Source organism: Monodon monoceros, unplaced genomic scaffold (assembly GCF_005190385.1).
Source record: "Monodon monoceros isolate NGI ecotype Baffin Bay Population unplaced genomic scaffold, NGI_Narwhal_1 Super_Scaffold_2, whole genome shotgun sequence".
Classification (NCBI taxonomy): Eukaryota; Metazoa; Chordata; class Mammalia; order Artiodactyla; family Monodontidae; genus Monodon; species Monodon monoceros.
Genome location: NW_021703776.1, coordinates 28,696,457 through 28,709,208, shown reverse-complemented (window position 1 = coordinate 28,709,208; position 12,752 = coordinate 28,696,457). Strand labels below are relative to the sequence as shown.

The following is a 12,752-nucleotide window of genomic DNA, read 5'->3' as shown; positions in this document are numbered from 1 at the left end:
ACACACACACACACACACACACACACACACACACACACACACACACACACTATGAAAGAGAGAGTAAGCCTTAAAAATCTGGGCACCCAGAGATTGTGGAGCTTGTTAGATAAGAACTTATTTCCCATGTCTCCTGCCTATGGCCACCCTTCCCCCTCCATCTTTGGAAGAGTCAGAATTTGCGTTGGTAAGAGGGACAAGAAAGGGTGGAAGGGAACCTTAGGAGCATCTGTGCTTTCTTTCTGAACTTCTGACCTGAAATAGGCACCTTCTGGGGACAAAGAGGAGATCCAACTCTAAAGTTCAAAGTTTTATTTATTATATTCGTTCAGGCATACTAAGTTTGCAAATGGAGACTCCTTTGCAATTAAGGTTTCTTGTTTTATTACATCAGCGTGTAATGTAGCTTACTGAATGCATTTAAAAGGTGCAATGTGAAACAAAATTAATTCGCCTTCTGATTTTATTCTACAAATTGCTGTTCTATCTACCTATGACTCAGGACAGAACAGGATTTCATGATTCAAGCCCCCAGCTGATGAGTATCACATGAATATTTTGGAAAAAAATTGCCTTGGTAAGACACATGAAAACAGCATTAGTATGAACTTAGATGAGGTGAGATTTTTAATTGGCCTTAGAGTTTCGGTTTGTAGAAAGGAAGAAGAAAGTGCATTCTAAATGAAGTTCTGACTTACAAAGATACTCAAAGTTCTCTTTTGTGGGAGAAATCTGAGTAAAGAAATCCGAGTAAAATCTGAGTAAAGGAGAGGCTCATATTGAGGAAGGAAGGTTGGAAATATACATTAGGACAAGATCTTTGCTTGTAAAAGATCTTGATGGCCAAGCTAGGAAGCTCTGACTTCCTTTTTAAGTAAGGAGTTTATCTTTAATGCCTTTTAAACCAAGGAATGGAATGGCAAAGTCAGTTATTCATCAAGATCTGGTAGTAACGTTGCCTTTTCCAACTTTCCCCCTTTTCTTACATCACATCATTATATTTTCTCCGTAGCACCTTAGTTCCCTTCTTTATTGCCTGACTCTCACTATTTAGTGGAAGCTGAATGAAAACAAAAATCCTTCTAAATTGTTTTTTTGGGGTTGTTTACTGCTGCTGTAACATCTGTAGAATAGAGAGTGGACACGTAATAGGCACTCATTAAATATCTGATAAGTAAATAATACGTGAAGAGGGAGAGATTGGAGGAGATAACCTGTTAGAGAAGTTTGAGAGGCAAGTGCTGATAACCTGGGTTAAGGTTTTGACAGTAGTAGGAGAGAAAAGAACACAGTGTACAGATGAATTATGAAGTGGAGTTAACAGAGAACCAGACAGAATGGAAACGTCATAGGCAATTCCAAGACTTGGAACCGTCTTTCTGGGAAAATGATGGTGTCCCTTCTAGAATCTGGAAATGTAGGGTAGTGATGGGTTTTTGGCTTTAGCTAGATTTATTGTGTCAGTGGAAGAGTCCCGGGGAAGTGCCATTATCAGGTATAAACACTGTAACCATCACAGGGGGTGAAGGAGCCAGGCTCTGCAAGGGACACAGTGTAGCTTTCAGCAGTTGGACATTTTTGTACCTGCCACAGTCTATGTTTTAAAAATTCAAATGTTTTTTTAATGTTTGGCAGGATGGGGGGTGGTGTGGTCTATTTTTTATTGCTTTTCTCTTCAGCAAGTCTGTTAAGTGTGGAAAAACAATGAACAAAAAGTTGGCCTAGACCCCCTAGGAAGTAAAGCTGGTGGTCCCGCCTAAGCGTCCCCCTCCCCCCTGCTGCCGGCCCCTCCTTCCACTCTCCAGCATTTTTCCCATGTGGCTCTGAACACTGCTTAGGAAACTATCTTTGGCAGTATTTGTGAGGCTTGCTAGCTTCAGCTAAGCAACCAGTCACTTGAATGAAGTAGAAGCTGAGTGGAGAATGTATAAGAAGTTGCCAAATGAAGTTTTGTTTTGTTTCATTCGCTACTGCTCTGCAGATCCGGAGGGCAAAAGGGATAACTGTGACCAAACAACGTTTCACCACATCCCCTAGCTCACAAGGATCTCGTTCCAAAGACAATTTGAGTTTTAAGGGTGCAGTTACCAAACTAGAAGCATTTCTATTCTCAGAAATAGAAATAATGTTTTCCTCGATGATCCGCTTCCAACACCAGTAACTTCCCTTTCTAACATCTCAGTATTGCCTTTACAAAATACAGCATAAAAGGTCAAAAATGAGGAAGTTTCCTAATAAGAATATCCAAAAGATACGTATTGTACGTGTTTGCGTTCTTTTAGTGGAATTTCCTTTAGGTAATAGAAGAAAAATTCCTTTGCAGCGACAACAGTGTGAGTTTTCCAAAAAATGAATCTATTCCCCCAAGTCATGGAGATTGTGCTTTATTAGCTGAACTTAATTAATTAATTAACTCTCAGGCTCACAGAATTTATTTGAGGCCACTGGTCAATCTAATTAGAGTGGACTTGCTGTGGGGAACAATTTTGTACCATGATTCCCCACACTCCCGTACACCAGATTCATAAGTTGAAGCCCTACCCCCAACGTGATGGTATTTGGAGATGGGACCTTTGGGAGGTAATTAGGTTTAGGTGACGTCATGAGGATGCGGGCTCCCATGATGGGATTAGTATCTTTGTAAGAAGAGGAAGGGAAACCAGAGCTTGCTCTCTTTCTTCACCACGTGAAGAATTGGGAAGTCAGTGTCTGTTGTTTAAGACACCCAGTCTATGGATGTGATATTATAGCAGCCCGAGCTGACAGAAACAGTAGTGTTTCTCAAACTTGAGTATGCATAAGAGCAACCTGGGCGCATATTTGATACATGCATTCCTGAACCCCAACCTAAAGGAAATTAGTCTGGAATGCATCTGTCCCAGTATTCTTCATTTTAAGTAGACTTCAAGGTGATTCTGAGGTAGGCTCTTCTGGGCAATAATTTGCTAAACACTATTTACAGGGAGGGGAGTGGATGATTGTTGTTTGTGCACCAACTGTGAGGGTGGGAAGGGAAGGGCGAAGGGGAACTGCCCTGGGTCTCTCAGGGTTCTTTCTCTCCTAGTTCGTACATCCCAACCCTTTCCCTCTGCGGACCATACTTATCATTAGATTCCCTACCTACACCACGTAGCAACAAATACACATTTAGAAGTTTAGAAGGAAAAAAAGTGGGTAGGGTGAGCACTCTATAACACCTCAATGGCTTTCCTAGCAGGGAGTCACTTGTTCAATAACTATAGGAAAGATTGTTTTCCTCTCAAATTTCTGCGTCATGTTTGTTCAGGAAATCATAGCCATCGAAGGGCTTTACTTAGGCAAATTTGTAAAATCGGTACAAATTATAATTGTTCTTTCTGCCACTCCACACCAAACTGGAAGAAGTTAGCTTTTCTGAAAAAAAAAATGAACCTTTAAATCCAGTGTGCTGGAGGGTTGGTGAACTACATGGACCTATAAATATATAGTCATTTGTATTTCTCGGGTGAAATACTTTAGGTAAAATTCAGAGAACTTAAGGAACCAAGACAGGTAGTGGAAGAGATTCTTTTGGAGGGAGTTGGAGATCTAACATTCTTTAAAACATCTTTCCCAAGGGCAGGCCTTGAGCAAAGTCTGTGGAGGATATGTGTTAGGATCTAAGTCCCATGACTTGACTCCTTATTATTCTGAAGTGAGGTATGGTCTGGTCACCAGTATATCTGGACTTGACAGAAATCACTGGGATTAATGCATTAGCATGTAGAGGGTCTTTGCTTTTTTAGGAAAAATAAGATGCTTCAAAATAGAAACTGTTAATTATATTCTCCAGATCTCCTTTTCTCCTTGAGACATAAAAATTCCATTTCTGACCTTGTAGTGGCATCTCCCAAATTGGCATGTATTTCGACATATTTTGTGAAAGCAGTTTCTGCTGTGTTATATTCACCAACACATGGTGCATGGAAACTGTTAAGCAAAATACACAATATTACTAATAATCTATGTGCTATGTATAATTAACAATCAAAAGAAACTCTCCACCAGATGGAGGGACAGATCTGTGATATCCATTTATGATTTATGTCCATAAAATACTCTAGGGCAAATCCCAAATCAGAGAAAGACTTTCAGGTAAAGACTCCTATTTCAGCTCTTTGGTTGTCTGAAATGAAATACAAATTCATGCAACCAAGACATCAGGTTTTCTGCCTGTGGGAAAGCACCCAGGTCAGAGAATCAGGAGGTCTTTGGGTTTTCCCAGGGCCACCCTCCTGACTGAGCCTTTGGAATCTCTGGCAGGTCGCTTTGCGTCTCTTGTTCTTAGTGTGTTTAAAATTTGAAACCCTCGAGCCCTTCCTTTTTCAAGCTGTTGTCTATATTATGAATAAACGCCCAAATGTGTGAAATGCTGAGAGTTTCTTAGATACAGATGAATGACTATTTCAGCTGGGTAAAGAAATTTCAAATTTGTACTCGTCTACAAAACATTTTTACCAGCTCATTTTCTTGGTGGGAAGTAGTTAGGTCATAAAGAGAGAAATAACATCATTTTAGCCTTAAGGAGCCGAAATGCTGTTCACCTCCTGGCTGGCTGTTTATGAGACTGTATTGTTGCCACCTGGATTTAGTCTTGCAGATTGCAATATTGACTGAAATCAGGCCCTAGGAAGTATATTTCTCTCACATTTTCACACCTAATGTTTATTTCTCAGCTTGTTAATGAACCTATCCTCTTCATAGACTTTTCTGATTCTCATTTTTTTCCCCTTCGTTCTAATTAACTGTAAATAATTTCTTAGTTTATTTCTTCTGTTTGTGTTTCTTCACCCTTCAGAAGAGATTGTGTCTCTCTGGGGGAGGAGAGAGGCTGAGCCTGTTGAATTCTGTTCCGGATTCCATTTCTCTCACCACGTCTGTCCGTCTGTCTCTCTTTTTTAACCAAAGTATGTCCCTCTACTTGGAGCTCAGAAAATATTTGGTGAATGAAATGAAGTCCCGCATAAAACATAAATTGGGAGGCAAGGTAGCTTAGTAGTAAACAGAATAGGACCTGGGATAAGAAAGTAAGTTTTGAATTCTAGTTCTTGCCTTGTTAACTATCCGAGCTGCAGAAAATGTATCTCTGGGCCTCCATTTCCTCTTCTGTTAAGTGGGGATCATAGCGCCTACCTCATAGGGTTTTTGTGTGTTAAATCAGGTAATGCAATGTTTCCGCAGAGGTCTCAGAACATGGCAATTTGTCAATAATTATCTATTATTATGACATTATGAGAGTTTCATCACCTTACAGCGTCTGGCACAGTGTCTCCATAGGGTGATAGAGTATGTATATATGGAATTTAAAATCCAAATCCATCTTTTAAATGAAGGAACGGACTTTTTTGTTCAGTTGACAATTCCTGTAACGTCTTCTCTAGAGTTTCAAGTTTGATTTTTGGAATACCTTCAACATGTTTATGAGAGTTTGTGTGTGTTTTAACATTTTTTGTGTGTGTCCCCATTTGTATGTCCTGAATCTTGTTTTGCTTATACTAGGTGCTTAATAATATTTACTCACTGGTTGCTTCCCTATTAGCTACCTTTTCTTTAATCTCTTTTTAGGGTAATCTAATCAAAATGTTACACTCTTAATACTAGTACCATGCTACATATACGCGAGTTGTAATTTTTTTTCAAACTATGTGTCTAGTATCACGGCTTTGAAATTTTCTCTCTGTCTGGTGCACACCTATATTCTTCCAACTGAATTTACTGAAATGTCGCGTGTGTGTGGCGGGTTGGCAAAGGCAATATTGTGCAGAGGCAATGATAGTGAAGTAAATTCTAATAAGGAATAAAAACGTGAGCTTTCTATGGAGGTACCTCGCTATATATGATTTTATTTCCAAATATGATGCTTTCGTCTATGCTTGTAGAGATTCTGTTTGAATGTTTTCAAGATCTTTTTCTCTCTTCTGTTCCTAAAAGTTCAGTGTACGATCTCCAGCTCAATAAAAAGATTACTCATTTGGTGGAGACATAATACATTCTGTGTAGACTCACACTTCTTAGAATGCCTCGGTCCCAGGGAGAAGTCACAAGTATATTAATGGCCTACTTTTCCTATACCAAGAGAATCAATTTCCCCTTTGCTTCTAAGGAAAATCATTTTGAGGGTACTCACCACTATGTGGTAAGTGGCACTATAAAAACACTTTGGGGCTTCAGAAGAGAGAATACTGGTTTTAAAGTTATTTGTTCCATGCTGTCTAAGTTTATCCCTCTAAAGCTATATTCAGTTTTGGAATGCCACTTCTGCTTTTTGTTTCCCTAACAATCCATGTAAATGTTTCTACATACGATCTTAATGATCACCAAGCGGTAAAGGAACAGCAGTAAGTTGTGTTTTTAGCTGCTGATTCACCTCACTCTTGATTCTGTATTTTCTGGACTTGCCAAGTGTAACCCAGGAGCTGATTTCCTGATTCCTATCACTCTTCTACTGTCTGGCAGAACTTGCCTTTCAACGCTTGGGACTTGAAGAAACATTTGAGTGGGATGGTGAGTCTACCAAGATATTTGCTCGAGACTCTTAAGGAATCCTACACAAGGATGTCTTGGAACCAGATTGTAAGTGAACAAAGTGAAAACCTGTTCCTCTCTTGTGGTTATTTCAGCCTTTTCTATTTTTAAAGTAACCTTCACATATGGTACCTCCATATAAATCTAAATAGATTCCATATTGATGTATGCATGATTTGAGCTTACTTTTCATGATACAGCATAGTGATAAATTCACGCTTAATTCTGCTGGCTTTTCAGATTGTTTTAGCAGGAAGGGGCTACTATATTCTAACAGAATTGCTCTATCATGTTAATGTATGCATGTAACTATCAATATATACACTATTATATTCCTAGCACATTCTATTAATTATGGAAATCACTTTCATTTCAATAGTGGAATTTACATGCCAACAGCTTCTGGGGCTCAGTGGAGCATCAGACCAGCATGTCACAGAACTCCCTTGTAGTGTGGGCGTTGACAGGGTTCTGTTGACATCACATTTGCAATGAAAATGTCTCATAAATGTGCACCCACATAGAACATTACTTATTTCAGTATTCACATAGGTCATGAATGTCAGAGATGAAAAGTTTCCTCACACTTACATTACTAAAATAAATTATTGGGAATATATAATCACACACATACATATGAATGACCTGAAAGATGTGTCTTAAATATTTAGAAAAGATGTCCAGATATAAAACTGTCACCTTTGGGTTCTCTCCTGTAACTCTATAATGCTTTTGTATTTTACAAGTCCTGTATAAAGGGTGGATGAAGACTGTAAATCAGGCAAGAGAATGGACTGGTCCAGAGGGGTTATAATAGGGGATAAGTAACAAGATCAAATGGGACCAGAGGAACATTAGGCTGAATATCACAACAAAGTTTTTGATAGGGAAAACTATTAGACTGTGAAATAGTCTTTCAAGGGTGCTAGAAGAAGTCATTACGTGAGCCATTTAAAATCAGACTGCACTGAAGTACTCCAAAATACGGTGTGCTATGGGGACCAAGCCTACATTAGAAGAAGAAGGAGGGGGATGACCTAAGAGTTTCTACCTTCTCCATGACGACTATGATTGTACTCATTTTATGTGTACAGTCTTGGTGGATAATCTTCTGCAATTTTATGCTACTTCTTGGGAGCAATTTCAACAAATTCATGTAATGCAGAATTTAGCAGAGTCTCTGGAGAGACAAAAATGCACACTAAACTGAGTGTAAAATAGCAAAGTGAGACAACTATGGGTAAACATTACTACTTCTTTGGGGAGTAAACCCTGGAGAAAACAAGTCTTACCCTGGAACTCGGGCCGTATTCACACATGCATAAATGCATACTGAGATTAGGTAGTAATTTTCTTTTGTTTAATGGTATCTTGGGACCATGTTGAGTGCAGGACAACAAAATGAAACATTTCATCCCCAAGATAACGGACTATATTTTGGCAGGAGGTAGCTACAACCCTGGAGAAAGAAATCAAGGACCATACTGTGACTGATATCTATTAGAATGGACAAGAAAGAGAAAATGGTTTAATTTGATAAAAAGAGCTTGACATAAAAGGAGAAAGAGAAAAAGTTACCCGGGGAAGTTGTAAAACTGTGATTGCTGGGAATCTTTCAAGATAAGACTGTCCTCACTCTGTATGGTTCTGGTTGATCACCTGTCATGAAGTAGAGAAGTGAGACAGGTGACCTTTTGCCAATTATCCTAGTTCTTTCATTCAATAGAAATATTAATTTAAGTTTGATAAAAAATAAAGATCACTGCATTTTATGCTATCTTTGCATTTGTTTAACTTAGCAATTTTAATTGCAGTGACATAAAATCAGAGGTGGGCTCATTTGGATGTTTGGTAATTGTAGGGGTAAATCATCTGACTTCCCCTCGTTTCTTTTCAAGTGTACACTGCAACTTTTAAAAAAGACCATAGGATATATTTTCATTATTTATAATATCTTCTTTTTTGGTAGCCTTCCATACCTTTCCTCAATGTATTGATTAGATATTTCTGAAGTCTGACAAATTCCATTCAATTAAATCAAGGGGTGACTCTCTCTCCCTGTCTCCAAATTTCATCTATTCCTTGTGTTGGCATACTTTTCTGCAAGTTGAGTTTCACATTTCCTTGCCGTGGATCTAGCTCACAGAACAAGAGGTTTTATGAGTAGGGTTTTGTTTTGGGGGGGGAGGGGCTTATCAATTCTAAAAGTTATTTATACCATTTATCATTCTCTTTAGCCCAATGAATGTAGATACTGTGAAATTTTCATTGTCTTATTTGTGAAAATATAAATTTCAAGACTTCTCCTGTTTGCACCCTGAGCACCTGTGTTACTCTGAACAGAAATCAAGGCAGCCTTAGGGCAGGTCTATTCAAAATGCCCAGGTACCTCCTGCTGGGTGATCAGAACTTGAAAGGATGAACAGCTAAAACCTACAGGTGTGAGAAATCTCTGTAAGTACCAGACACTCACATGATGGAAGGGAATAGATCAGTTTATTAAAGTCTGGTGTATAATACTTCCAAAATCTATTCAAATTCTTTTGGGCTGTTTTGAGGAAAATGTGCATAGCACTATAGAAGTATTAACAAGTAGAGTATCCTAAACACCTTTGGTAGGAAGTGTGTAATCTACCTGAGTTTAGGGTATTGGCAGTCTAAATGGTTTTGTCATGCCTATATTACATATATTTACATGAACAATTAGAGTCCAGGTAACAGCCTTAAAATATGTGATCAGATAATCCAAAGCAGACTTAAATTTAGGAAAATGAATAATATTTCTCTACAAATCGATGCTTTTTTTTCTTCCAAAGAAACACAACATAGCGCTAATGAACACTTCTAAGATCATGTAGCACAGATAAATTTAAGGCAAGAAACTTAAAGTAATGAAGTGCTTCTGAGATCCTTAACTCACAGTAATCTCAGCTTTGACTATACTGATATGTAACTATCTCGCTGTGTAGGTCAAACATATCACTATTCAAATAACAGTATAAATAACTTTATTAGTAAATTAGCTGAGCACTTGAGCACAGACCATTAGAAGTATACAGTTTTATTGTTTGTTATTAAAATTCACAATGCTTTGAAATACTTAACAGGCAGGGGCATGTCCCCTTAAGATATCTACCTGAAGAGTGCTACACCTTTGGGAATCTACGTTTGCTAATCCAGGGAAGGAACTAGAAGGAAATCTAAATGAAATCCTTAAGAAACCAGCTTATTGGATCTATTTCCTAGTCTATTTCTGGATCGCGAATCTCCCGCCCTCTCTGTGTTATCTCACTGTCAGATAAGAAACTGGAACAGGATCGATGAAGAGATAGGCTCCCCGTCTGGCTTTTCGATTTTTTCGCTCAAGCCAAAAGGAGCAAAGGACATCGAGTTAGGGATCCTTGCCAAACCTGCTTGCAGGAGAGCAGACCTCTGGCCGCCTCTGGCAGCAGAGCGCCTCCCAGAAGCGGCGAGGACCAGGTCCCACTGACCGCTGCCCGCCTCGCCTGGCAACCTCGCACCCACAGGAAACCGCCCTTGTGGCAGCCAGTCGTCTCAGGGTTTCCAGTGCACAAAGCGTACGGAATCCCCGGTTAGAAACCTATCCTGAGCCCAGGGCAGGGCTGGAGGTGGTTGGCTCATGAGACTGCTCTCCCTGGGCGTCTGCGAGCGCTACTTAGTCCCTCCACCTCTCCAGCCCTGGGCACCCTGACCGCAGATCTGTGCCCTGAGCTCTGCCTCCCTCCCGGAGACATAGACGAGCGCGCGCACACACAAACTCTCACTCACGCACACCCACCTTGCCTCTGGCCCCCATCCTTCCCACCCCCGGCAGAACGGTAGGGACTGGTCCGGGCTCTGCCTCAACTTTCCCGGCTGAGCCTGCGCCACGCGGCACCCGAGCCTCCGCGCCCTCACTGGGCGCCCTCCAGAGGGGCACGTCCTCCTCTGGGCCCCTTACCTCGAACCGCCAACTCCCGGCAGGGACTGGAGCTGACCGTGGTGGCAGCGGCGGCGGCCGAGCCTGCACCCGGGCTCTGGCTCATGGTTGGTCCTCCTCATTCGACACAAAAGAGGTAGCTTGCTGGCTTTGTCCTTTCCCAATCCAAGGGAGAACTTATTTTGCCCCCGAAACGGCCAACTTGTGCGCGCCGCTTCCTGTCACAGTGCCCCCTGCCCCCGCCCCCTCCAGGCTGCGTGCTGGACCACTGCCTGGTGGTAGAGCATCCAGGCTTCCGAGTCAGTGAGGAGTGGGAAAAGGGAGGGTGGGAGGAGAAGAGAGGCAGGAGGTTGGGAAAAGGGGGGACCCAGTGGTCTTCCGAGGAGGGGAGGGGAGCAGTTCCCAGCTGAGTGCCTCTCCTCTGTACAGGCAAACCCACTTCCCAGGCTTGGAAGCAACTTTCCTTCACCTTGGCCGGGCTGAATTCTTCGCATCTAATTGGGACTCTCGGCAGAGGCACGGACCTTCTGGCATTCTCTCCTCATTTTCTCTTTCTCCTTTCCTCCCTTTCCCTCTTCCTCCCTCCCTTAACAGGGGTGTATCTGCAGAGTCTTCAGTGAGCCAGGGTACCTAGACGAGCAGATTATTATACAGAAAGCCAGGGCGGTTTTGCTGGCGGCTTCACGTCTGTTTGAAAGCCTTAGGCGGTGCCTGCAAAGGCTGGTGAATTTCGGAGGGGTTGGGTGAAGGGGAGTGGGGCGGCAGGGAGGTCGTCGGCTCTAACTTTGAAGCTCTGCTAGAGCCCTTGGCCTGCGGGGGAACCTGGACTGTCAGCCCTGGAAGAACTCTTCTATGGTCCCCGAGCAACCGGAGGACCGCATGCTGGAGGAGAAAGAGGGAGCGAGCCTGCGAGGCCGATGTGCAGCTCTGCCCCGCACGCTGCTCAGCTGCACATTGCGAGCCCCTGGAGAGGGCTTGTGCAGAACAATCTCTGGGTCAGGCGGGAGGGGGACGCTCCTGTTTCCTAGCAACCCTCATCAATCTTCTCGGGGTATCTCCCTCTGAAGGAATTCGATTGGACAGCCCCTGGAGGGAAGCCACGCCCCTTCAAGAATGCTGGGCTGCTGCTTTTTCGCATTCTCCCAAATTTCTTGGGTGGAATAAGATTACAGGGGAGTGCTGTATAATCTTCCCTCTTATCATGCGATGTTGCCACACCGCCCGCTTGCAACGACCCTACCGCCCTTCCCCCCCCATTAGTCCTTTTCTAGTCCTACTTGTGGTTAGCAGGCACAATGCTTTCTACAGAACATCTTCTTTCTTCTTAAAATTAAATAAATAAAAAGCTTAAATCGGTGACGTAGGCACAAAAGAGAAAAAGGCACACGGAAATAGCCTTAATAGGCTCCGAGCTGCAGATAAAATCCTAAAGGTAAAATTCCAGGCATCTTTCTCTGTTTAGAAATACATTGTGTTTAATTTCAAAATCAAAACTTCACTGTCATTAATTTTTCCACCCTGATACACTAACTTTGTGTTCACCAAAGACTGAGTTATATGTAGCCAGAGACAATTAAACTTAATGCTTTCATGCTACATTTATTCTTTAATATTTAATGTTAACTTGTTAAACAACTGCTTGCTTTTGTAACCCAGCCAGAACATCTAAACTACAGAAACAGTTTTACCACTGATTCTTTTACAGAGCCAAGGCTATTTAGAAGACATGTGTGCTTGTATATTCCATTGTGAGTGTCACTAAACGTAGAAACTTGAATGTATTAAAAATTAAAATGTTATTAAATAGTGAAACTCTAAAAATGCTAGAAGTTCCCCTTCCGACACCATTCTTTGTGGAATGCAATAGGAGTGCCCAAGTAGAAGCAAAGTCACTCTTCCTTTGTATTTCATTACTATTATCTTACCACAAACACATTTGACTTTCATGAGAGAGAATTTCACAACGTCTTTCCAATAGACAGCTGTACGTCAAGGAGCAATGACACAACAATGGAGAAGATAAAGGTGTATACACTGCAAGGGCTTCGGATACCCACACGGAGCCACGTTGGCAGCTTCCCCCCCCCCCCCTCGGGATGTTCCAGAAGATACCCTTTTGCCTTTCCAAGAGTTTATCAGAATCAGCTGAAATTGAGAGATCTGATTTTTTAATCTCACTGAAAAAGAAAAGTAGCTGTGTTCACACAAAAGAAAGCACTGATGTATATGCTGAACTGCATTGCCACAACCTCTGTCTAGGCTGTTTAAT

General features: G+C 41.6%; 1 protein-coding gene across 4 annotated transcripts in view; it reads right to left on the bottom strand.

Moving 5' to 3' along the window:
* Positions 1-10,983, bottom strand: part of GRM3 (glutamate metabotropic receptor 3) — a 233,680-nt gene extending 222,697 nt beyond the window's left edge. The window contains exon 1 of one of the 4 annotated variants that reach the window (XM_029233866.1): positions 10,505-10,983. In XM_029233866.1, the coding sequence (XP_029089699.1) occupies positions 10,505-10,589 (85 nt within the window). In that variant the 5' untranslated portion in view covers positions 10,590-10,983. The remainder of the gene's footprint in view (positions 1-10,504) is intronic. The other 3 variants (XM_029233863.1, XM_029233865.1, XM_029233864.1) reach the window with 3 other exon arrangements.
* Positions 10,984-12,752: the final 1,769 nt, after the last annotated feature.